Source organism: Aethalodelphis obliquidens, unplaced genomic scaffold (genome assembly GCF_003676395.1).
Source record: "Aethalodelphis obliquidens isolate GAN/ISIS:26980383/991018 unplaced genomic scaffold, ASM367639v1 scaffold45, whole genome shotgun sequence".
Taxonomy (NCBI): Eukaryota; Metazoa; Chordata; class Mammalia; order Artiodactyla; family Delphinidae; genus Aethalodelphis; species Aethalodelphis obliquidens.
The window spans coordinates 1,981,517-2,006,644 of NW_020837989.1; the positions used below are offsets into that span (position 1 = coordinate 1,981,517).

At 39.8% G+C, this 25,128-nt stretch overlaps 1 protein-coding gene across 2 annotated transcripts; it reads left to right on the forward strand.

Moving 5' to 3' along the window:
- Nucleotides 1-214: 214 nt before the first annotated feature.
- On the forward strand, nt 215-25,128 carry HAVCR2 (hepatitis A virus cellular receptor 2). 2 transcript variants are annotated; one of them, XM_027081440.1, is made up of 7 exons: nt 215-1,469; nt 2,502-2,840; nt 3,646-3,813; nt 10,686-10,726; nt 12,413-12,539; nt 16,568-16,604; nt 18,268-25,128. In XM_027081440.1, exons 1-7 carry the CDS (start codon nt 1,415-1,417, stop codon nt 18,425-18,427), a joined length of 927 nt encoding a protein of 308 aa, XP_026937241.1. In that variant the 5' UTR covers nt 215-1,414; the 3' UTR covers nt 18,428-25,128. The 2 variants fall into 2 exon arrangements, with proteins under 2 accessions (XP_026937241.1, XP_026937243.1); XM_027081442.1 differs by having other exon boundaries at nt 220-1,469; nt 3,730-3,813.

Genomic DNA, 25,128 nt, shown 5'->3' on the forward strand with positions numbered 1-25,128 from the left:
GTGGCGCAGTTGTTAAGAAGCCGCCTGCCAATGCAGGCGACACGGGTTCGAACCCTGGTCCGGGAAGATCCCACATGCCGTGGAGCAACTAAGCCCATGCGCCACACCTACTGAGCCTGCGCTCTAGAGCCCGAGAGCCACAACTACTGAGCCCACATGCTACAACTACTGAAGCCCGCGCACCTAGAGCCTGTGCTCTGCAACAAGAGAAGCCACCGCAACAAGAAGCCCGTGCACCACAACGAAGAGTAGCCCCCGCTCACCGCAACTAGAAAAAAATAAAATAAAATAAATAAAGTCAATGACAAGGAAATTCAGGCAGACAAGACAGAGAAAGGCCACAGGGTTTTCAGAAACTATTTCATCGTGATCTCACTTCCCTTTTGTAAATAACCATTGGCTTTTAAGGTTTCCAGACAAAAGTTACTCTCCCAGGGCTGAGATTGTTTGGGTCTGAGATGTTACCTCAGTGATGGAGAGTGTGGCTGGAACTCAATACTTTCTGACAGTTAATGCCCGAAGCCTGTGGGGTGGGAGGAGAGGGGACATCTTGTGTATATGAGAGGAAATAGAACATTGAGGTCCCCTCAGTTCCCCCCACAGGAGGGGGAAGGAAGCATTGCAGAAAGGAATGCATTTTTCCTAAGTGGAAGAGTTTGGAAGTTCAGGTCAAAGTCAGAATATTAGAGCAGGGAGCTGTGCATATATCACCTAGCACAATTTTCTCATTTTATAAACTTTATAAATGAGGAGGCAGACCTAACAAGGTTATATGACATAGCCCAATTCGTGTTAGAGCAAAGGCTAAGAATTAGGCTCATGACTGGAGTGGAAAGGGCACCTAAACATGAGTATAAGGAATAGAACATTCATAGTGGTATTTCCCACCTCCTAGTCCAGTGCCTGACACATAGTAGGTGCTTCATAAACATTGGTCACAGGACTCACCAGTTGGCTGACTTGACTGAATGAATGCATGAGTGATACGTTTCTACCTGTGTTTCCAATAAATACTGTCCATTTCAAACAGAGGACTATATATTATTTCACCAGAGACAGTAGAGGGCTCACTCTACTTGCCAAGAGACACTTGATGAAGTAATCCTTTTCTTCCTCTGATTGTTGCTTCCTCTTTGTTGATGCGGACAGAATAAATGTCAGAGTCCTCACAGGATGTGTGTGGTCTAGCATAGGAGAGAAGCAGGGTTTCCTTTGCCGTCATCATAGACTTGACAGTGTTAATAGAGGAGTGATTGGTCGTCAGACATCTGGTGTGCTGGGCCTGCAGTTGGGAGAGTGGCCACTGCTCCTGTGACTGGGGAGGAGAGACAGTTCCAGGAAGTACCCAGTTCAGCTGGAGAATTAAAACGGCACCTAAACAGAGCCATTCTTTGCCTTTTCTTCTTCAGAACCCATGTTTTCACATTTTTCCTTTGACTGTGTCCTGCTCTTGCTGCTACTACTTACAAGTAAGTCTGGATTTTTGGAATTAGATAGTGCAAGATGAAGATGCAAGGATGGTCATCGTAATGCTAGCAAGAGCAAAAGTTTGGAAGCAACCTAAATGTCCACCAGTAGGGTAGTGGGTAAAGAAATTATGATATATCCATGATACAAACAGTGATGCTGACGAAACATAATGATATGAGATGTCTGTAAGTCATAAGGTGAATTGAAGAAAGCAAAGAGCAGAATAATGGGTATATTGGACTTCTCTGTGTGTGTGTGTGTGTGTGTGTGTGTGTTGCAGGGGAGTGGGAATACATGAATGCTTCTTAATGAATAGACTCTGGGAAAGGGAGCTGGGAAATGGAAAAGAGCAGGGAGAGGGAGTAGAGTTTTCATATACTTTTTATGCTGTTTGAATATGTGTGTGTACATATATATATATATAAATTAATTTTCAACCTCACAACAGCCATACACTAACTTCTTATTCAGCCAAGCGTTTTTATTTATTATGTGCCTGGTGCTTGAAAAACAAAAGAGATTTGTGTTAGGATAACTGCGCTGTGTTGGTGAACAGACAACTAGCCCAGATGAGTGAGCTCTTTTCCTGGCCGACAATTACCCATTGTCTGATTGTCTGTTTCCATCAGCACTGCCCTTCGGTGTTCACAGGACCGGCCACAGTTCTCTCCTGGGGCACTGGTTTTCAAAGGGAGGTTTTGAGACCAGCCATATCAGCATGTCCTGGGAACTTGTTAGAAATACAAATTTTTGTCCCCCCACCCCCCGCCAAACTATTAAATCAGGAGCTCTGATTAGTATTTAATCAGATTAATTAACTCTAAACTCTGACTGTTGAGCCCAGCCGTCTGTGTTTGAACAAGGCTTCCTGGAGATTCCAGTGCCCCTCAAGTCTGAGAATCATTGCTGTAGTGAACTGTCCTCCAAACAGGATAGCAGTAGTGGTTTCATCTTTATTCTGCAAGGCATTGCTTGCAGTTTTCTTGAAATGGAGCAGCCTCCCTCATTGCTCTCCTTCCCTCTTTCTGCAGGGTCTTTGGAAGGAGTATACGTGTCTGAGGTGGGTCAGGATGCTGATCTGCCCTGCGCCTACTCTCCACCCACCCCTGAGGATCTCGTGCCTGTGTGTTGGGGCAAGGGACCCTGCCCTTTGTTTCAATGTCACAGTTTGGTACTCAGCACTGATGGAAGGAATTTGAGCTATTGGACATCCAGCAGATACCTACTAAAGAGGAATTTCCGCAAAGGAGACGTGAGCTTGACCATAAAGAATGTGACTTTAGAGGACAGTGGGACCTATTGCTGCCGGATCCAATTCCCAGGCCTAATGAATGATCAAAAATCAAACCTGGAGTTGGTCATCAAACCAGGTGAGTGGACCTTTGCATACTTTCTTTCTGAATGAGATTTCCCTGTGGATCATATTAAATACACTGATTGGTCTCACCTCTGGTCTTCCCAATTATAGCCCTCAGGTTGGGCCCCTAAGACCTAAAGTTTAACAGGCCTCACCAGCAATGCCCAGCCATGTTTAATTCCCTCCATCTATTTTGAACCTCATGGCCAGGATCTAGAGAATGGAGGAAGGGCCTAGATCAGAGGTCTGAGTACCTGAGCGGTCATTAAAATCACCTGGGGAACCTTTTAACTCCCACAGATGCTTGGGCTCCACCCCACAACCAGAAAAATCACCATCTCTGGAGGTAGAGCCTGAGTGCGGGGGTTTTACAAAGTCTACCCCTGATGATTCTCCCCCATGTGCAGCCAGGATTGAGAACCACTGGACTCTGCATGTGTCGGGGAGAGGGGGCATGTGTGCTTGCATGTTTTAACATTTATAGAGCATGTACTTAGTGGCTGATGGAGCTAAGTTCCAATCTGACACTGCTTCTTACCAGCTATGTAATCTTGGGCAAGTTATTTAAACTCTGTGACCTCCTCCTCTGTAAAATATGATACTGCCGACCCTATAGGCCACTGGAAGGATTTTATGAGGTGTTTGATGAAAAACATTTACTGTGGCTGTAAGTTCCATTATTAACAATTAGACTGTGATAATGATGACTGTAACACACCTCTGTCAGACATTTGGATTGTCATACACTCTCAACGAAGGTGTGTTCAGGTAGGTTTGGAAGTTGAGCATGTGTTTCTCTTCTTTTGTTGTGTTTACAGTAATTTCTGCTGCCCCTTTGATTCCCTGCAACAAGCTCTCTGCTCTCAGAGAAGCCTCATCCTTACGTTGGTTTCTGTCTTTAGCCAAGGTCAACCCTGCTGGGACTCCATGGAGGGACATCACTACAGCCTTTCCAAGGATGCTCACCACCGAGGGACCTGGCTCAGGTAATTACATATGGGGTCTAGGAGGAAGCCTTTAGTTGGTTTCTGAGTTAAGAGGATTTTGAATATGGGGAAAACATGAGAAAACAGTTTGAGTTTTCTCAAACTGTGCAACCAAGATAGTGTTTGAGGTGAGGGAGGTGGTGGAAGTAAATTTGTGCTGGGAAAAAGGAGCCCTGGGCTAGGGTTCTAAATTAGTCAGGAGTAGCCCTCAGACCTGGGCCAAAGCCTTTCGCTTCTCTGGAAAGCAACTGCCTCTTCTGTCTGAGGTATGGGTTCAGAGACTTTTGGATCTCACCACCCAGTATAATTCCCAACCCCCAAAAAAGAATTTTGATGAGCTACGTATTTTGCCAAACAAGGAAAGAAAAATTTCTACTATTGCCACCCCTGCATTAAAAAAAAGGGACACTTTTAAATTAAATAAGTTTAATCTAATGAAAAACTCATTACGCTGTCCTTATTTTCTGATTTACTCCTGGACTGGTGATGTTTTCATGAACTGACCCCAGTCCATGTTTGGTGTAATCTGGATTAGGTGATTTCAAGAATTCCTTTTAACTGGAATAAAGTCCATCATCTTCCTCAGATTTTGACCTCAGAAGGAGCAGCTAAATTCTTCAACTAATTCAACAAGGACTTTTCCCTGCCGCTTTGGAAGAGAAGATAGGGTCGAAAGAGCAGACCTCAGGTCACGTTGATCAGGGAGGTTAATCTTAAATATTTCCTGTCAGAGTCCTGGTCTCCCTAAACTATCTGGAGCTCAGTCTTTCATTCTGTAAAATGAGGTTAATAATAGGTAAATTCCAAATCCTAATCTCACAAATCTCAGATTTAAATAAGGAAGCGTGTCTAAAGTGCTTAGCCCAGTGTCTGATCATGGTACCTACTCAATACATGTTAGTTATTGTCATTATCGGTAAGATCCAGAGGCAGAATGAGATTGTGGTTAAGTATGTCAGTGACAGGCAGGATGGGTTCTAATGTCAGCTTTTTGTATTAGTTTCATGAACTCAGTTATGTTGCTCAAACTCTGTGAGGCTCAATTTCCTTACCTCTACAATGAGGGTAATTCCAGTGCCTATGTCATAAGATTGTTGTAAAGATTGATGTGATCATGTATGTAAAGCACTCAGCATAGTGCCTGGCCCAGAGAAAGCACTCAAATATTAATTATTATTATAGATATTAACATCAGCTCTCTAGAGGTTCAATCTTTGGTGGTTCTTTAGTCACTGGTAGCCAACATCTCTTATGAAATTAGTGAGGAAATTAAATATGGTGGAAACAGATGATCGCCCACGTAGTGGGCTAACCAAATCATACATGTGTTCATCATATGCCATTGTTATATTTTAAAGAATCCTACAACTATAGACCTAGAAGAGACTTGAAGGATCCCACTTTCCCATCTCGTGTTTCAAGGTTCTTTACAACATCACTCCAAAGCTGGCATTCGCTGTATGCTTACACACCTTCTGAGATGGAGAGGTAGCTTCCTCACAACACAGTGCATGTTTTTTTAGAAGTGTCTATACCATAACCAGAAGTGTCCTTCCTTTCAGTTTTTACTTGTTTGTTCCTTCCCTTTAGGGCAACAGAAATGGAGCCATCTTTTGCATCTGAGAATATAGGCAGAGTACCTACAATCTCTGAGCTTTTCAAAGGCCTGAGAAAATACTTAAACAAAGAAAGGCAATGGCTCCAGACTATGAAAATCAAATGGAAAATTGAAATTAATTAGTATTTAATGACATGACTATAATATGTAATATTATTTCAGTTAGTTACATGCAAGTCAACTTGTGTGTAGTTACACCTTTTCTTTAGTGTGTAATGTGGGTACTTTTTTTTTCAGTTTTGCAATTCTTTTTTTTTTTTAATTTTTTATAACATCTTTATTGCAGTATAATTGCTTTACAATGTTGTGATAGTTTCTGCTGTATAACAAAGTGAATCAGCTATACCTATACATATATCCCCATCTTCCCTCCCTCTTGTGTCTCCCTCCTGCCCTCCCTATCCCATCCCTCTAGGTGGACACAAAGCAGCAAGCTGATCTCCCTGTGCTATGCGGCTGCTTCCCACTAGCTATCTATTTTACGTTTGGTAGTGTATATATGTCCATGCCACTCTCTCACTTCATCCCAGTTTACCCTTCCCCCTCCCCGTGTCCTCAAGTCCATTCTCTACATCTGTGTCTTTATTCCTGTCCTGCCCCTAGGTTCTTCAGAACCATTTTTTTTCCTTTAGGTTCTATATATGTGTTAACATACGGTATTTGTTTTTCTCTTTCTGACTTACTTCACTCAGTATGACAGACTCTAAGTCCATCTACCTCACTTCAAATAACTCAATTTCATTTCTTTTTATGGCTGAGTAATATTCCATTGTATATATGTGCCACATCTTCTTTATCCATTCATCTGTTGATGGACACTTAGGTTGCTTCTGTGTCCTGGCTATTGTAAATAGAGCTGCAATGAACATTGTGGTACACGACTCTTTTTGAATTATGGTTTTCTCAGGATATATGCCCAGTAGTGGGATTGCTGGGTCGAATGGTAGTTCCATTTTTAGTTTTTTAAGGAACCTCCATACTGTTCTCCATAGTGGCTGTATCAATTTACATTCCCACCAACAGTGCAAGAGGGTTCCCTTTTCTCCACACCCTCTTCAGCATTTATTGTTTGTAGATTTTTTGATGATGGTCATTCTGACTGGTGTGAGGTGATACCTCATTGTAGGTTTGATTTGCATTTCTCTAATGATTGGTGTTGTTGAGCATTCTTTTATGTGCTTGTTGGCCATCTGTATATCTTCTTTGGAGAAATGTCTGTTTCGGTCTTCTGCCCGTTTTTGGATTGGGTTTTTTGTTTTGTTGATATTGAGCTGCATGAGCTACTTGTAAATTTTGGAGATTAATCCTTTGTCAGTTGCTTCATTTGCAAGTATTTTCTCACATTCTGAGGGTTGTCTTTTTGTCTTGTTTATGGTTTCCTTTGCTGTGAAAAAGCTTTTACTTTTTTTTTTTTTTTTTTGCGGTACGCGGGCCTCTCACTGTTGTGGCCTCTCCCATTGCAGAGCACAGGCTCCGGATGCGCAGGCTCAGTGGCCATGGCTCACGGGCCCAGCCGCTCCGTGGCATGTGGGATCTTCCCGGACTGGGGCACGAACCCGTGTCCCCTGCATCGGCAGGCGGACTCTCAACCACTGAGCCACCAGGGAAGCCCACCTTTTAAGTTTTATTAGGCCTCATTTGTTTATTTTTGTTTTTATTTCCATTTCTCTAGGAGGTGGGTCAAAAAGGATATTGCTGTGATTTATGTCATAGAGTGTTCTGCCTGTATTTTCCTCTAAGAGTTTTATAGTGTCTGGTCTTACATTTAGGCCATTCACATTTAGGTCTTTAATTCATTTTGAGCTTATTTTTGTGTATGGTGTTAGGGAGTGTTCTAATTTCATTCTTTTACAAGTCGCTGTCCAGTTTTCCCAGCAACACTTATTGAAAAGGCTGTCTTTTCTCCATCGTATATTCTTGTCTCCTTTATCAAAAATAAGGTGACCATATGTGTGTGGGTTTATCTCTGGGCTTTCTGTCCTGTTCCATTGATCTATATTTCTGTTTTTGTGCCTGTACCATACTGTCTTGGTTACTGTAGCTTTGTAGTATAGTCTGAAGTCAGGGAGTCTGATTCCTCCAACTCTGTTTTTCTTTCTCAAGATTGCTTTGGCTTTTTGGGGTCTTTTGTGTTTCCATACAAATTGTGAAATTTTTTGTTCTAGTTCTGTGAAAAATGCCCTTGGTAGTTTGATAGGGATTGCATTGAATCTGAAGATTGCTTTGGGTAGTATAGTCATTTTCACAATGTTGATTCTTCCAATCCAAGAACATGGTATCTCTCTCCATCTATTTGTATCATCTTTAATTGCTTTCATCAGTGTCTTATAGTTTTCTGCATATAGGTCTTTTGTCTCCTTAGGTAGGTTTATTCCTAGTTATTTTATTCTTTTTGTTGCAATAGTAAATGAGAGTGTTTCCTTGATTTCTCTTTCAGATTTTTCATCATTAGTGTATAGGAATGCAAGAGATTTCTGTGCACTAATTTTGTATCCTGCTACTTTACCAAATTCATTGATTAGCTCTAGTAGTTTTCTAGTAGCATCTTTAGGATTCTCTGTGTATCCTGTCATCTGCAGTGACAGCTTTACGTCTTCTATTCCAATTTGGATTCCTTTTATTTCTTTTTCTTCTCTGATTGCTGTGGCTAAAACTTCCAAAACTATGTTGAATAATAGTGGTGAGAGTGGACAACCTTGTCTTGTTCCTTGTTTTTCTTTCTGACTTACTTCACTCTGTATGGCAGACTCTAGGTCCATCCACCTCACTACAAGTAACTCAATTTCATTTCTTTTTATGGCTGAGTAATGTGGGTACATTTAATATGCTTGCTATAAAGTGAAGAGGAGCCGTAACAAGTAGGAGTCCCAAGGGTCTTTGAAGCTCCTAAACCCACTTTGAACACAGAATAAATGCAATCTCTCTTCCACCTGAAGAAGGCAGGACTGCATCATGGATGAATCCTTAGCTTCAGAGGTAGACTTGGTTTGAATCTCAGATTTGCCAGTTAATAGCTGTGTGATTTGGACAAAGTACTTCTCTGAGACTCAGTTTCTTTATTTAAAAATTGAGAAAATAATAGTACCTACCTATTGTGGTGAAGATTAAAAGATATTGTGCACATAAAGTGTGAAGCACCATGTCTGGCACATAATACATGCTAGATGGTAACTATTAAATTTATATACTTTTAAAATCATCACGTGCCTCCCCCATTGTCGTCTCCCCCCACCCCCCAGTCTCGGGTCCTCAAGGAAAAACATTGTAACTTTCACCAACTGTCCCACCCATCTTGGTTGATGTCTACCTATGTGAAAATAAGGTGTGATAACCCAACAGTGCTCTATTTTATTGATCATTTTCACTGTAAAATGAAATTTAAAAAAAAAAGTTAGACAGTCTTACCATTTAAGCCAAGAAAAGTAACTATAGGGAAGCAGAAACTGGATTTACACTAGAAAATGTTGTGTGTGGTTAAGATACATGTTTACTTAGTAGTTTCACCAGTGTGGTTTTTAAATTCCTTTTGGGGAATAGGAGCTAAGGAAAGTGGAAGATAATCTCTTTCCTTTCCTTTTTTTTTTTTTTTTAAACTTTAGGCTGAGAATATGCTTTTATAATATTAAAATCAGAGTCTGTAAACCAGTTCTACATTAAAAGGTTTAGACTGCTAAGCTTCCAGAAAGTGACCTTGACATTTAGAAAGTTTCAGATCCTCTGACTCACACAGAAAAATACGTTGGCATGGTTAATCATCCCAAAGCTGACAAATTATTGGTTTTTAGAATGCAGTGTTTACGAGGTCAGGGCCTGTGCGCATCTTGTTCACTGTTCTGTCCCTGTCCCCCGTGCCTGGCATAGAGTGGGGGTGTAGTACATGTTCATCGAATGGATAGGCAGATGACTAACTAAATGAATAAAAAGGAAAGAAGGTGAGCTGGCAGCTGGGCAGTGTGGAGGCTTCATGATCACAGTGCCGAGATGAGCCTTGTTGGAGGCAGCACAGTTAAGAGTGTGTGCTTAAAGCCACGTGGACCTAAATTGGAAGGCCATTTCTGTTATTCACTAAGCTGTGTGACTTTGGGTAAGTCACTTAGCTTCCTAATTCTCAGCTTCTTCATCTCTGTAATGGGACTAATAGTCCCTACTTTAAGATAGTTGTTTTGAATGCTAAATGAGATACTTCCCTTGAAGAATTTAGTACAATGCCTGTTCATGGTAAATTATAGTTACAGTTATTATTATTTTCAATTTTTTAGGGAACAAAATACCCTGTCTTACTCTTAATGAGTAAATGTTAAATTTTTTTTAAAGAAAATTAACTTTCGTTACCTTTCAAATTCTAACCATGCCACATCTTCTTTATCCATTCATCTGTTGATGGACATTTGTACAATGGAATATTACTCAGTCATAAAAAAGGATGAAATAATGCCATTTGCAGCAACATGGATGGACTTTGAGATTATCATACTAAATGAAGTAAGCCAGACAGAGAAAGGCAAATATCATATGATATCACTTCTATGTGGAATCTAAAAAAAATGATACATACGAACTTATTTACAAAACAGAAATAGACCTACAGACATAGAAAACAAACGTATGGTTACCAAAGGGGAAAGGGAGAAGGGAGGGATAAATTAAGAGTTGGGGATTAACATATACACACTACTATATGTAAAACAGATAATCAACAAGGACCTACCGTATAGCACAGGAAACTATACTCAATATTTTGTAATAACCTATAAGGGAAAAGAATCTGAAAAAGAATATATATATATTCTGAATCACTTTGCTGTACACCTGAAACTAACACAACATTGTAAATCAACTATACTTCAATTAAAAAAATGAACAAAATAAATATTAGAGAACAGTTATTTGATCTAAAAAAAGTCTAATTATAATGCCTGCCTCTGTGTCATCAGTGTTGTTGGAATTTTGAAGACCCCTTTAGGGCCCTGAGGACACAACAAACCACATATTCAAAATAGGTTTTCCTGGAAGAAGTCTCCAATTCATAGAACATAAGTAGTTAGGTACATCATCTGGACGAAAAAAATGTCATCCTGAAGTTGATTTGTAAGTGTTCAGTAAGTTTTGTTTGTCTCTCAGTTAATTATTGTGAAGATAATGGAGTAGAATTAATTTCAAATAGGATTATAGGTAGCTTTTAAGATTTAAAAAAACTCATATAAAAGAAAGCATTCTTAACTGTTCTACTGGCTATTTTTCTTCTTTGTGGCAGAGACACAGACACTGGAGACCCTCCATGATAAAAATCAAACAGTGAGTAACTGTGTGTGTGAGCTGACTTTATGCTCAACTCAGAGGAAAAAAAGTATGGCTTTAGACTTCCTTCCTGCCCATTCATTCCTTGGGGGAAAATGCCTTAATCTCCCTTGGCTTCAGGTTCCTTGGCTGTAACATGTTGCTGATAACTGTTGTAACTGCAAGTCCTGTTGTAAGGATGGAGTGGGGTGATGCATGTAAAGTGCCTGTCACATAGTAGGTGCTGGAAAACCAAAAGGAAGAAGCATTAGCATTTTGTCCTTATTCTCAAATTTCACAGCTGTATACCACTGTGGAGGGTTCGGACACCCTCCATCACCCCAGAGTATGTTTCTCCTTGCTTCCATTGCAACCCTAATGACAAAGATTGTTTGTTTAAATTTATTTATTTATGATAAGACACCAGGCAAGAATATTCTAAGCCAAGAACTTAGGTATCTAACTAAAAATAAAGCACTATTTTAATCGACCACCATTTTAGTGTCTCCCACCTTCTCAGAGTAAAAGGGAAAACCACTAAAACAGGGGTCCCCAATCCCCGGGCCATGGACTGGTACTGGTCTGCGGCCTGTTAGGAGCTGGGCTGCACAGCAGGAGGTGAGCAGCGGGCGAGCAAGCGAAGCTTCATCTGCCGCTCCCCATCGCTCCCCATCGCTCGTGTTACCGCCTGAAGCATCCCCCCTCCATCCCCCCCAACCCCGGTCTGTGGAAAAATTGTCTTCCTTGAAACGCCAAAAAGGTTGGGGACCACTGCATTAGAGAACAACCTGATAGCAGTGACTGGAAAATTCTTTGAGGACATATCCAGGAGTTTGCATTCATTTAACTCAATCTCTGACTCAGTGTCAAGCATTTTTTGTTTGTCCTGTCTTCTTTGCAATCCGGGTCTGCCTTTTCAGTACCTCTGTGTGCCCACAGTGCTTACTGCAAGTGACCTTGCATGGTGCACTCCTGCAGTAAATGTCTGTTGAATAAATGGAAGACTTAATTCCTTGACGTTGTTTTAAAAGTGTTTACCATTACTCTTTTTAAAGGAGGAACATGAGGTGAAATTTTAGAAGCAGTATGTTCGCTGTGACTGAGTTAACAAAATATCTAATTAATTAGAGCAATAGCAATAAGAGCTACCACTGATTGAGATTTATCCTGTACCAGGCTCTGTGCCAAGCATTTTCTGGTTTTCGTCACTTAATTTTCCTGATAACTCTACACAGCTCTTCCTGATGACACAGCTCTTTGGTGACAGAACTGGGATTTGAACCCAAGACAGTCTGGCTGCAAATTCCTAGCTTTTAAATCACTGTCTTTCTGTGAAAGTTGGGGTTTCATGGCAAGACACCAAATTTAGACCACTCTGAAACTCCCTGGGAACACCAGGGAATCATCAATGAACAGGGCCCCACTTTTTATGTGAGGAAAGGGGAGTCCATTTACTAAGGCTGCTTCTCCACCCACAGCACAGACAGGCACCTCTTATTCCCTTGCTAACTCCAAAGATTCAGCTAATCCCTTTCTTTGGGTGGTTTGAGGCTTGTCTAGAAGGGGACAGATCATGAGTCATTTCAAGGTCCCTGCATTCCTGAGATACTGTGAAAGGGATGGTCCCATGTATAAGTCATGAGCCTGGCTGGGCAGACAATGGATTTCTGGTCATTTGCTGCAATTCTGTTTGTGTTTCCATAGGAAATATCCACACTGGCTAATGAGTTACAAGACATGGGCGCCACCACCAGAATAGGCCTCTACATCGGAGCAGGGGTTTCTGCTGGGCTGGCTCTCGTTCTTATCTCTGGTGCTTTAATTCTCAAATGTAAGTCATTTGATGGTGATTCTCTCTCCATCTGATAAGGAACTGTTAATATAGGAACCAACACAAGCCTAAGATAGAACTATTAGTTTATATTTATACCTACAGGTGATTAGAATAAATACTCTTTAGTCCTTCCAAACCTCAACAATAATAATAGCTCATTTTTATTCAGTGCTTACCATGTAACAGGCATGTTTTACATTATTATTGTCACCATCTTATATAAGGTAGATAGCACTGTTATTCCTATTCTTATAGCAGAGGAGAGTAACGTTTAGAGACAGTAAGCTTTCAAGGTTTTCTCAAGGTTTCAGAATCAATAAGTGGCAAAGCTGGAATTCAAATTCAAGCAGGTTGATTCTAGTACCTGTTTTTTTATCTTTTGTTAAGAAAATAAACCTTTTTAATTCATGAACATGTCCAGTTTTATTAGGAAGCACAACAATGACAATCACTTTCTTCTGTGCATTTTTCTATCTTATTTATTTCTCAGGCATGGTTCTTTAAAGAGGGGTAGCAGGTTCCTTTAACGCTGGGTCATGCCCAGAGTCGCAGCGTTTGTATTTTCCTCCATTGTGGCACTCAGCACACATATTTTATGTCTAAGTTACTTATCTTTATTAAAAAAAATTAAGTATGATTTATATGCAATAAACTGTATATTTAAAGTGTGTTCAACTTGATGAATTTCAGTAGATGGTTTCACCCAGGAAACCATCACCGCAATCAATGCCCAAACACTTCCATCACCCCGAAAGCCTCACATACTTTTATAACTGTGATATATTCTCTTCTCTTTGGTGCAGAGACCAAGGCCGTATACCACTATTATTTTATCAGCCTTTCTTACTAATACATAAACATCAACTATGTGTAGGGTTACAAACCATTCCAGATTTTCCCAGGATTGAAGGAGGTTCCTAATGTGTGGGTTTTCAGTGCTAAAACTGGAACAGTCCAGGGAAAACTGGGATGAGTTGCTCATCCTGTGTGGCTTGAAGCTGCCAAGTGCTTTATGTGCATTAAATCCTCATAACTACCCTGTTGAGAAAGGTACTAATATTATTCTCATGTACCAGTTGGAGAACCAGTGTGCTAAAAGGTTAAGTAACTTGCCCAAAGCTACACAGTTAATTGATAGAGGATTTGAAACTGGGACTGTCTTGCTCACCATTTTGTTACTCTGCCATTAATGGTAAATGGATTGCTGAGAGGAAGAAGCTACTCACCCCCACTTACCTAGGTTTATGGAGAGATAGCAGTGGAGTTTGGAAATTGACCACATGAATATGGAGTCTACAGGTTGATAAGGAGCAATGACCACACCCACTTTTTGAGTTTTGCCGAGGCCTGGATATTAGGGACTGTTCTGGTTTGTGTAGAGGGTATGCAAGCAGGGTGATGAGGAGTGGGAGAAGTCATGTTTTGTGCACACATATGATTACTCCCAAAACATGACTACATGGAAGAATAGATGGGAAAGTTGTATTCCATCTGCAGTCTTTTCCCTAGAAGTTGCTGGAGAAAATCATACAACCAAGGTGATAGGTTTTTAAGTCATGACATCAAAGCCATAAATTGGTACTCAGTAATGCCCAGCAATCCTGGATGTTTCTAGTGCACTGTCTGAGATGAGCATCACATACTTCATTGCTGCTCAAATCTCCCTCGCCTCTCACTGCACTGATGAAGTATTAAAAGCCTGTTTCAACCACTTTGCCTCAGCCAAGACTTCGTTCTTCCTGTGATCACTTTCTCCAGAATCATCTCTCTCTCCATTCCTGTTTATGCTATTTTTATTAGTATAAAAATATGGCCTAGTTCACACATTTCTCTCCAGTGACTCCCATTTCTCTGCTCTCCTTTACAGCCGTATTTCTCAGATGCGTTGTTCCTACCTCTCACCCCTCCGCACTCTTTAACCACGCCCCCTCCCAATTTAGCTTCTACACCTGAAGTGCCATGGAAATAGTTTCAGTCAAGCTCACCAGTGACCTCCATTTTGCTAAATCCTGTAGATACCTCTGTCTTCATTGTAGTACGTCTTTCAGCAATAACTAAGTTGACTCTCACTCATTCTAAAAAGTCTGCCTTCTCTTGGCTTCTGAAACACCAGTGTCTTCACTAGCCACACCTTTCAGTCATTTTTGTTATTTTCTCTTCTTCAGCATGATCTTTAGATGTTGTGATTCCCCAGGGCTGGCCCTTTTCCTCTCTCCATGCCCTCTGGCTGATGATGACCTATATTCCCATAGACTTAAATGTCATCCTTAATTTCTCTCTCCAGCACTCAAAGGTGTTGATACTGATTGGCCAGCTGTCCAGTTGTTATCTCCACTTAGATGTGTCCCACATTGTGTCAAGAAAGGAGCTCTAGAGTCTATATTCCACCTTTTTAGAACCCAACCTCCCCCTCCCTGATCTTCTTCATCATAGTGTTTCATTATCATACATCTGGTTGCTTAAGCCAGAGAGCCAGAAGCCATCCTTGAATCCCCTCTTTCATCACTCCTAATACACAATCCAACTTCACTTTCCCGCACTTTCTCCAAATCATATCTAAAATCCATTCGTAATTCTGCATCTCTCTTTCACCACCTTACTCTGAGGCAGTTCTCTACTTACCTCCTCATTTTTTCATACCTCCTTTTAATTCATTCTCCACACAGCAGCCAGAGTGATTGTCTTAAAACCCAGTCAGATCATATTTCTGGCCTTCAGTTATTTCCTATGTCTTAGAATAAAATCCAAACTCCTGATTATGACTTACAAGGTCCTATAGTATCTAGCCCAGCCTCCCTCTCAGACCTTACCTTGTGCCACTCTCTTATTCCAGCCATGCTTTCAGTTTCAGCCACTCACTACTATCTTTACCAGGGCTTTACTCGATCCAGAATGCTCACCCCGGCTTTTCATTTGGCTGACTCATTCTCTTCTTTCAGAACTGAGCTTAAAGATCATTTCTTCTGAGAATTCTTTCCTGATTACCTTCTTGATTATCTATTCCAGTGCATTGTTGTTTTTTTTAAAAATTGAAATACAGTTGATTTACAAATTGTGTTAGTTTCAGGTATACAGCAAAGTGATTTCAGTTATATACATATATATATAAAATATATATATATATTTTTTCAGATTCTTTTCCATTATAGGTTATTATAAGATATTGAGGGCTTCCCTGGTGGCGCAGTGGTTGACGGTCCGCCTGCTGATGCAGGGGACACGGGTTCGTGCCCCAGTCCGGGAAGATCTCACATGCCGTAGAGCGGCTGGGCCCGTGAGCCATGGCTGCTGAGCCTGCGCGTCCGGAGCCTATGCTCCGCAACGGGAGAGGCCACGGCAGTGAGAGGCCCGCGTACCGGAAAAAAAAAAAAAATTGAGTATAGCTCCCTTGCTATACAGTAAATCCTTGTTGTTTATCTATTTTATATATAGTGGTGTGTATCTGTTATTCCCAAACTCCTAATTTATCCCTACCCCCCCCTTCCCTTTGGTAACCATAAGTTTGTTTTCTGTGTCTGTTTTATAAATAAATCCATTTGTATTATTTTTTAGATGTCACATGTGTGCCATCATATAATATTTGTCTTTGTCTGATTTACTTCACTCAGTATGATAATCTCTAGGCCCATCCATTTTGCTGCAATACTTTTCTTTCTATTACATCACAATTTGAAATTATTTTATTTTTCCCATTTACTTTTTTTTTCTTAAATGCCTCTCTCACTAGAAGACAAGTTTCATGATGTCAGGGCTCATAGTTCACCTTTGTGTCCCTGGTGCTTAGCATACTACCAGCCACGTAGTGGGCGCTCCCTACATTTGTTAAATATGAAAAATGCATCTTCATTACTTTTAGCATAGTTTATATAATAAATCAAGACGCATATCAGTGGTTTGATTTAATTCAATCTAATAGGTAGACCAGACTTCCCTAAACAGTCTTTGCCTCCAGTTAGCTCATTTTATTTATCTCATTTACTTTATGAAAGCATTTTAAATTGACTTTTCTTCACCTTTTTACCTAGGGTATTCTGATAGCAAAGAGAAGATACAAAATTTACGGTAAGAATAATGCGTGCAGTAGTGGAAGGTGGGAATCTTGGATATTCCTACTCTAATCTGGGCTTTGATCTTTGCTCTTAGAAGTCCTGCCCTGAGACTTTGGGATCTAAATTTTTACTACTTCCTTTTTGCTTTAGGCCTAGATTTATGAAATGCAAATTTAACATGCTGCTCGGTTTTATTCTTGATCCCTAATCCCTCTAGCTTCTTTAGTCCTAAAGTTAAGGTAGAGAATTTGTCTCCCATTGATAGGAAATGCTTATATATTTCTGATTAAAGGGCTTTTTCAGTGAACTGACCCTTCAGCTGATTGAGTACTTACTGCATCCGGGTTCTGGGTGGCCACTGGTTTATAGACGTGAACAAGAAACTCAGAATCTACTCTCAGGGCTTTTACAACCCAGCCCAGCTCTTCTTAACTCTGATTGCCTATTAGAATCATCCAGGGCACTTAAGCATACTATTGTCAACCCCAGAGCAAATAAATCAGAATCTTTGGGGATGAGGCCTAACCATAGGTATTGTTCTAAAAACTTTCAAGAAAAAAGTGATTCTGTCCACTGCATACTCTCTAAACCACTAATAATTTTAGACTAAATCTAGATCGTACAGTTATGAAGACAAAATAGTCTGCAGTAAAAAAGTCAAATAAGATCAAATAAAATATTTAATTATCAATGGCTTTATATTTTCTGTGTCAGTATTCTTTATTAGAGCTGAAACTTGAAATGTGGTAATATCAATAGGTAATATTTACATGCAATAATTCATTCTTTATGAAATTATTTGGTTAATGTTCATCTCCACCTATAAATGTAAACTCCATAGAAAATTAGGAACTTGTCTGCCACATTAACAACTGTATCTCCTAGCACACACCTAATTCTTAGTATGCATTTGATATTTGAGGATTGAATGAATAAACGTTCCTTACAGCAGCCCTGTGAGATAGAGTATTTATTCCCATTTTATAGATGAGGACCCTGAGACACTAAGTTTACTAATATACAGCCTCTAGGGGATTTTTGTGTTTTGTTCACTGTTGCATCTCTTGATGCATGGAACAGTATAAACATGTTAAATAGTTCTTGAATGAATAAATGAAAAAAGCAAATCCAACTTACCCAAGATCACATGGGTGGAAAGCAACAGAGGCAGAATTCGAACTCAAGTCTCATTGGATCCATAACACATTCATTTCTTTTACTTTTTGAAATTGTTCAAGCTGACATAATAATTGAAATAATAGTGCAAGGAACAGTAGAACCCTTCACCTAAGCGTGTCATTTAATATTTTGTCACATTTGCTTTATCTGTTTCTCTATTTACATACATATTTTTTTTTCTGAACCATTTGTAAAGGTGTTTCAGACATCGTGACATTTCACCTAAACACTTCAGTCTGCACTTCCTCAGAATAAAGACATTCTCTTAGATAACACAATGCCATTTGTATACCTAAGAAAATTCAGATTAATTTGAATTTGTGCAGTTATTCCCCAGACTATTTTCATTACTATTTTATGTTTCCCCTGCCTAGTCAGGACCTGATCAAGGGTCATATACTGCCTTGGTGGCTATCTCTTCAGCAAAGCCCATTCTTTTAACTCTATTCCATGTTGCCTGGGATGTTTAACTCAACTGCATCACTTTATTTCCACAGCCTCATCAGTTTGGCCAACCTCCCTCCCTCGGGGTTAGCAAATACAGCAGGAGAGAGGACACATCCAGAGGAAAACATCTATACCATTGAGGAGAACGTATATGAAATGGAGGATCCATACAAGTATTACTGCTCCGTCAGCAGCGGGCAGCAGTCCTGACAACCCCTGGGCTGTTGTCTTTCAACGCCACCAGATTCACCACTTCCTTTTGGGGTTTGGTGTTATCTTCTTTGAAAACTATGAGATGGCTCACCTGACTGGTTTTAGAGGTTCTGTCCTTGGCCACGGAGCAGAGTTTTTCCATGTTTTAAAGATAAGGAGCTCACCCGAGGATTGAACTGGGACCAGCATTGTACTTAGACAGGCACAACATTACCTCTGTGTTCCCGCCACCCAACTCGGAGGCTGCTAATCAGGGCATTAGAGCTCAAATGGGCTTTTATAGAGAGTAGGAATTCTTAATATGGGGTCTCTGGAATTCCAGATATTCAGTTATATGGTGTGTCCATGAAGCTTCTGAAAATACAGGGGAAATTATGTGCTGAGATACGTGCGTGTCTTTTTCGGTACGGGAAGTCTAAAGGGGCCGCCGATTCTCAAAGAGCTCTGTGAACCGTAGCAGGTTCGGAAACTATTGGAGTAGGAGTAGATGGTCTTGAAGGTTCCCTTTGAGTCTCAAGGTTGATGCTTCTTTGAATGTTGACTCTGTGACAGTAAGTGCCAGTGCACAGCTCTCCTTGGCCTAAGTTAAGAAGACTGCCCAGCAAGGCCTGTGGTGTGGCAGGTGCTCCTGGAGAAAGAGGAAGTATGCTTAGTGTGTGTTGACAGGTTTTGCTTGGGGTGCACTCAGAGGGAAAGATCTCTGACCAACTTCTCCATTCATGGAGAGAACTGGAGCTGTGTTTCTCACAAAAGAAGAAGCAGTGACTGGGACACAAATTCTGTTTCCTGGTGGAAAGTAGGTTAAGGGCTCCAGCCATCTGTATTTGTCCCTGTCAGATCCCCTGATGGAAAGACAATGGCCCTTAAGCTTTTAGTTCCAAGATGGTAGAGAGTAGGTCTATCTTGCCTATTTGCTTCCTCCCCAGTCTTGGCACAGCTCTGACACATAATACGGGTAGAAATTTACTAAATATCTTTGGAGTGAAAAAATTAAAGAAGCAGAAAGGTAGATTCCTGGGAAGACTTTTCCATTGGAGAGCTCAGATAGAGCTTCACTTGTTGGGGAACTCGAAAATACTCCTAAGCTCCCTTTTCTGCTCTTGTCCAGCATCTGCTCTTCTCAGCATCCTCTCCCTTCTCAGGCCCTTGGAAGTGTGTTATTGTCTTTTTTCCCCTTTCTGCTGAATGAATCAACAATAGGGACCTGTCGCTGCCTGAAAACTGCCTTCCCCAGGTGATGACTGAGCTGCTACTGCATTGCATGCAGGAGATGTTGGTCACCAAGGATGCAGGCAGCCTGTCTGTTGCAGTGTTTGGGCTGCATCTGGGCAGTATTGGGAAGCACTGGCTTTCTACAGGGAGATCGGTTTGCAAAGTTCCAGGCAGTAGCTTTTAAACAAGCTGAAAAATTAAGTGTTTTAAATTTATGAAATTCTAGAGGGAAGGGACCACAGAAAACATATGAACCAGATTAATGATTCCCCCACAAAAGGGATTCTTATTCTGCAAAAATCTTTACACAAGGATATATATACAAGGGCGATCATTGCAATGGTGTTTGTGAGAGATGTTTTCCATCAGTTGGGGAATAATTGGTTATTGTGGTATGTCAACACACTGGCACAAGTAAAAAAAATTAGGTGGTTTCATCATTGAGCTGTTTTGCTAATTCAACAAATATTAAGTGGTTACTCTGTGCCAGGTTCTCTGGTGCTGGGATCATAGAGAGAGACCAAATAGACACATCCCTGACCCCACAGAACTTCTGATTGATCTGACAGGAAGGATGATTTCATTCAGTCAGTCATTCTTTCAGTGAGCATTTTTTGTCGACTACTTTGTGCCAGACACTGTTTTAGTTCCTAGAAATATAGCAGTTAAGGAAACAGACAAGATCCCGACTCTCACAGACCTTGTGTTACTTGTCAAAGGAGAAATCTATATTGCTAAGTCAAAAGAAAAAAGAGTTCTAGAATAGTATATATAGTTAATGCTAATTTTTTTTTGCCTTTAAATAATCCAGAAGAATATTCCCAAATTAATATGGTTATTCCACAAGGGCAAATAGTCAAAAGATAGTTTCACTTTTTGCTTTTATGTGCTTCTATAATTTGAATTATTTTATCCATTTTTTGTAATAAAAAATAGATTTAAATACTGTAGCAATGTTTTCCTGTCCACCCTCCTCCTCATAGAAAGAAATTAAGACTTGGATAAGTTAAGTTCAAGGTCAAGGCAGGCAGTAGAGTGCGCCAGCACTCTAGACGTGTCTAGAGTGTTCCAGCAGAGATTGGAACCCTGGTTTTCAGGGTAGGATCCACTCTACATCAATTATTTGTAATACAGAAGATGGCAGAAAGGGTAACAAACTATCAAGCTACCCCAGAGGGTCTGGGCAATGGCAAGTGGTCACTTAATTAAAAACAATGTAAAAAGATTGAATGTATGGTTTGCTCTTAGAAGTGCTTAGGATTTTTCTCCCAGAGCTCTGCCATAGAGACCCACAGTACAAGAAGAGGCTCCCTGATCTCTTCAGACTGAAAAATTAAGGTCTTACCATGTTTTAACTGCCTATCACTTCTAGTGTTAGAATTCCCCAGGCAGAAATTCCAAGTGGTTTAACCTGTCATTAATTTATTTGGGGGCATCCCTTCATGCCTAGTCCCATATAAATTTAATTCTCATTTAAGTTTGAATTTAAAAAAACTGAATACAAATTAATTTTCTGTCCAGATTTCTACTGAGAAAGTCTTTCTAGAGGTAAGTAGAGATGCCCTTCGTGCTGTAATTTTTAAGATTTTTGTCATCCTTTTCTGGGGCTCAGTTGGGAAGTGGGAAAAAGGAGAGGGTCAGCTGGAACACTTGGTTGGAGGGTTCTCAAGCTTCAGGAGGGCTCAGATTTTGGCCTATTTTCAGTGGAAAACCTATGCAGTGGAGCAATATGAGTTTCAGGATTCTAGATCCTCTAATATCTTTTTTTTCAGTTGTATTGACTAATTATAAAGGTCATTCCAAGTCACTCTTTTATTATTAGTAGTTTTCTTTTGTAAATTCTTAGTCAAACTCCTTCTGCTTATGGTGTGACTGTTTTTCCAGAGAAAGCAGTGATGTTTAAAGAAAAAAAAAGTTATTTAAGCTATTCAGGTGTGGTGGTGGCACTGGGACATCTGTTTAAATACCCACATTATTTTAATATAATTGTTTTGTGGGTGGGTCACCTTTGGAAAATATTTTATTATAGCTTTATAGTCTATACTTAACAACCTGCTTCATGATAAGTTGACATGTCCTTTGTAATTTCTACATTTTGAAATTGTACTTTTTCATGCATTTTACACCTAGTTTGTGTAAAATAGAAATATTTCACACTCCAATGCAGTGTTATCTTCTTTTGGTCAGTTCTGAAATATCCTTATATCCATATATCTATATCGAATCTGTTTTAAATTTTATTACCCAGTTTTACTTGCCATTCCTGTTCACTTGCACGCAGAATTTAGTTTTTATTCTGGAAACCCTTAAGTGAAAAGTAACAACTGTAAAAATATAGGTGAAGGTTGCTATACTAATAATGTAGATTTTTTATTCATTTCTTTATCCCAAAGTTCACCACAAGATTTTAGCAAAAATCTCTTGACCTTAATCTGAGGGCTGAAGCAAGGAGCCAATGGTGAGGGGCTTTGAAAGCTGCCAGCTGCCCAGGCCTCAGTGAAGTCCTCAGAGGGGTGCTGCCTTTCCTGTTCTCTCCAGCAAGCCTCCTACTCCAACAAAAATTCCTGGTAGCTAAGCAGCAGCCAGACAGCTTCTAACCACCAGGGAAGAAAGGAGTTTTCTGAATAGATGGAATTTCAGGTGAGAACTAAGGAATATGACATTTAGTTATCCTAGCTGCCTTATTTCAAGCAAATGTGTTTACAAGGAACTCTGGGTGGGCAAGCTAACTTGGAGTCAATTGCTTTACAGTACGTTGAGACTCCGAGTAAGAATCTCTAAGCAGAAAATACATCTTGTTAGAGTGCTTGTTTCCCTTTTTTTTTTTTTTTAGGTTTTTATTTTGAAATAATTTGAGATTTGCCGAAAAATTGCAATGATAGTACAAAGAGTTCCTGTATTCAGCAGTTTTTTCAGTTAACAGCTTATATAACCGTGGTACCATCTGTCAAAACTAAGATCTTAACATTGGCACATGACTATTAACTAAACTACAAATTTTGCTTGGATTCCTACTACTGGCTTTTAAAATTATAAATTAAGTGCTTTTTGAAAAATAGAGTAGAGGCTAAATTAAAGGTGAAAGTCCCTATTCCGTGTCCTCTCTATCAAAATTTCTCCCCAGTCCTACTCCCCAGGAACAATCCTTCTAGGCCAGCACTGTCCAGTAGAAATACAGTGTTGTTGTTGTTTTTCATTTTAAGTCTTCACAATCCAGTGAGTGTTTTCCATTTAGAGCACATCTCCATTCTGACTAGTCACATTTTAAGTGCTCAACAACCACATGTCGCTATTGGCTCTAGAATTAGCAAAGTTCTTGGCCATTCTCTATTTTTTCTCTCATATACAGACACACACACACACACACACACACATACACACACACACACGCACACACACACGGTAACCTAATTTCTTCCACTGCTTATAGAAGGCCATCGCTCCATGTCAGAATGGGACAACAGCCTTTACTTAGATAGCTATGTAGTACTAAGTAGAACAAATGTGCATAACCTATTAAATCACTTTCGCAAGCATAGATGTTTAGTTGGGTTTTTCCCCCCCTCATTTCAAATAAGGCTGCAAGGAACATCCTTTATTCAAAAACCTATGTGCATTTGTTTACTTCCAATGTATATGATTCTGGATATGGAAATGCTGTGTCAAAGGATGTGATTGTATTTGAAGTATCATGACAATAGAACAGTAGTATATATATACATATATATATATTTTTTAACATCTTTATTGGAGTATAATTGCTTTACAATGGTGTGTTAGTTTCTGCTTTATAACAAAGTGAATCAGTTATACATATGCATATGTTCCCATATCTCTTCCCTCTTGTGTCGCCCTCAGAACAGTAGTATATTTTTGAACAAATATACCAGTCAGTGTATTACTAAATGCATATTATCTTTCTCAAGGCAGTCATTTTAGAAAGCAATTTATTTCAACAGTGTTCCTTTCACTCAAAGTAATTTGGTTTTGGTTTTTGAAATTTGACTTAAGAATCAGTTTAAGCTAAAATAACTAGGCCAAGTGACTCTCGTAGGCCTTATTCCTTTGTAGTCACATTTAATATTTATTCACTCATTTATTTCCTCCCTCCCTACTCCCCTCCCTACATTCCATCCATCCAGTTCCACTTTTGCTTTCCTAATAGTTTGTTCTCCTCACACAGCAGCCTAAGTATTTTCTTTTTCTTTTTTAAAACTCATCAACCAGGTTCAATTACTCTGTTATTTAAAACCTTTCAACAGCTCCACCAGGGCCTGAATTTCTTCTGACCTCACCAACCCCTCCTTTTTTTTTGTTTCATCTACACTGGTTTCCTTTCTGCTTCTAGAACAGACCAAGTTCTTTCCGGTTCCAGCACCTTTTTTAGTGAACTTGTGTCCCTCTGTTTAGAATGCTTCTTTCAGACTGTTTGCAGAGCTGTCTTTCTCATCTTTGAGAAATATCATCTTAAATATCATCTAAGAGCTTTCCCTGAACACCCTATCAAAAGTGCCAACCTGCCCATCTCTATTCTAGTTTATTCCCTACGTAGTTTGTTTGAATCTGAAATTCTAATTGTTTACATTTTTGTGATTTGTCTCCCCCAACCCTCAACTGGAAAGTAACTGTCACTTATCTTATATCTTAAGGACCTAGTGCAATGCTTGACCTGTAGTGGGTGCCAAATAAATATTTGTAGATGGATTGAATGAATGAATGTATGCCTGCTGTACTGCAGACTCAAGCCACAATACAGGCACCACAGATACTACAAAGATTTGTTTTTCCTTCAAGGAAGTCAGAGTCCATCAGGACAGCATGGTGGCCAAGCAAATGATTATAATAAAAGGCAATAAGCTTTGGCAGACCTGCATACTAGATTCTGAGTGATGCAGAAAAGCAGTTTTTGGTGATTTCTTTTTCTTTTTCCTGAAAATACTAACTCTTGTCTTCACCACTTCTTTAATTTAGCTCTATAAAATTCCAGCTGACTCTCATTGAATAAGGATAGCCTGGCACATAGCAGACACTCAATAAATATTAATTGGGTGAATGAATTAAGTGATACAGGTGACATGGATCCCAACAGCGGACCTCCAAAAAACATATAGTGACCCAATGTATTTTCTACTTTGTAGAAAAACATGCGATTTGCAGTGTAAGCCCTTGTATATTTATTAAAGCATTATTTTATAATCGTTCATCTTTCTGGAGGCTTGGTGATGTCTGAATGTTGCTTTAGGCAACTTAAATTGCTTTCTTTTCTGTCTATCTGGGATAAAGAAAAGGATGGTTGTAATTAGGCTGTGAAAAACATGTTACACAAATGTAAAAGACTTCCACTTTTGTAAGAACCTGCAGTTTTGGGACGTGTTTTTTGTTTTCTTTAGTCAAAACCCTTTACGTGTATTATACAAGCAGTACATTGGTACATTCTTGTTGTAAAATGCTCAAATGATACATAAATATATAGCCTTCAACTGAAA

Bases quoted from the DNA above. Each gene is read 5' to 3' on its own strand.
- HAVCR2 (XM_027081440.1), top strand. From the start codon at position 1,415: ATGTTTTCACATTTTTCCTTTGACTGTGTCCTGCTCTTGCTGCTACTA. The intron at 2,841-3,645 runs GTGAGTGGACCT...TTGTGTTTACAG, and splicing joins GGAGTTGGTCATCAAACCAG to TAATTTCTGCTGCCCCTTTG. The intron at 12,540-16,567 runs GTAAGTCATTTG...CTTTTTACCTAG, and splicing joins TGGTGCTTTAATTCTCAAAT to GGTATTCTGATAGCAAAGAG.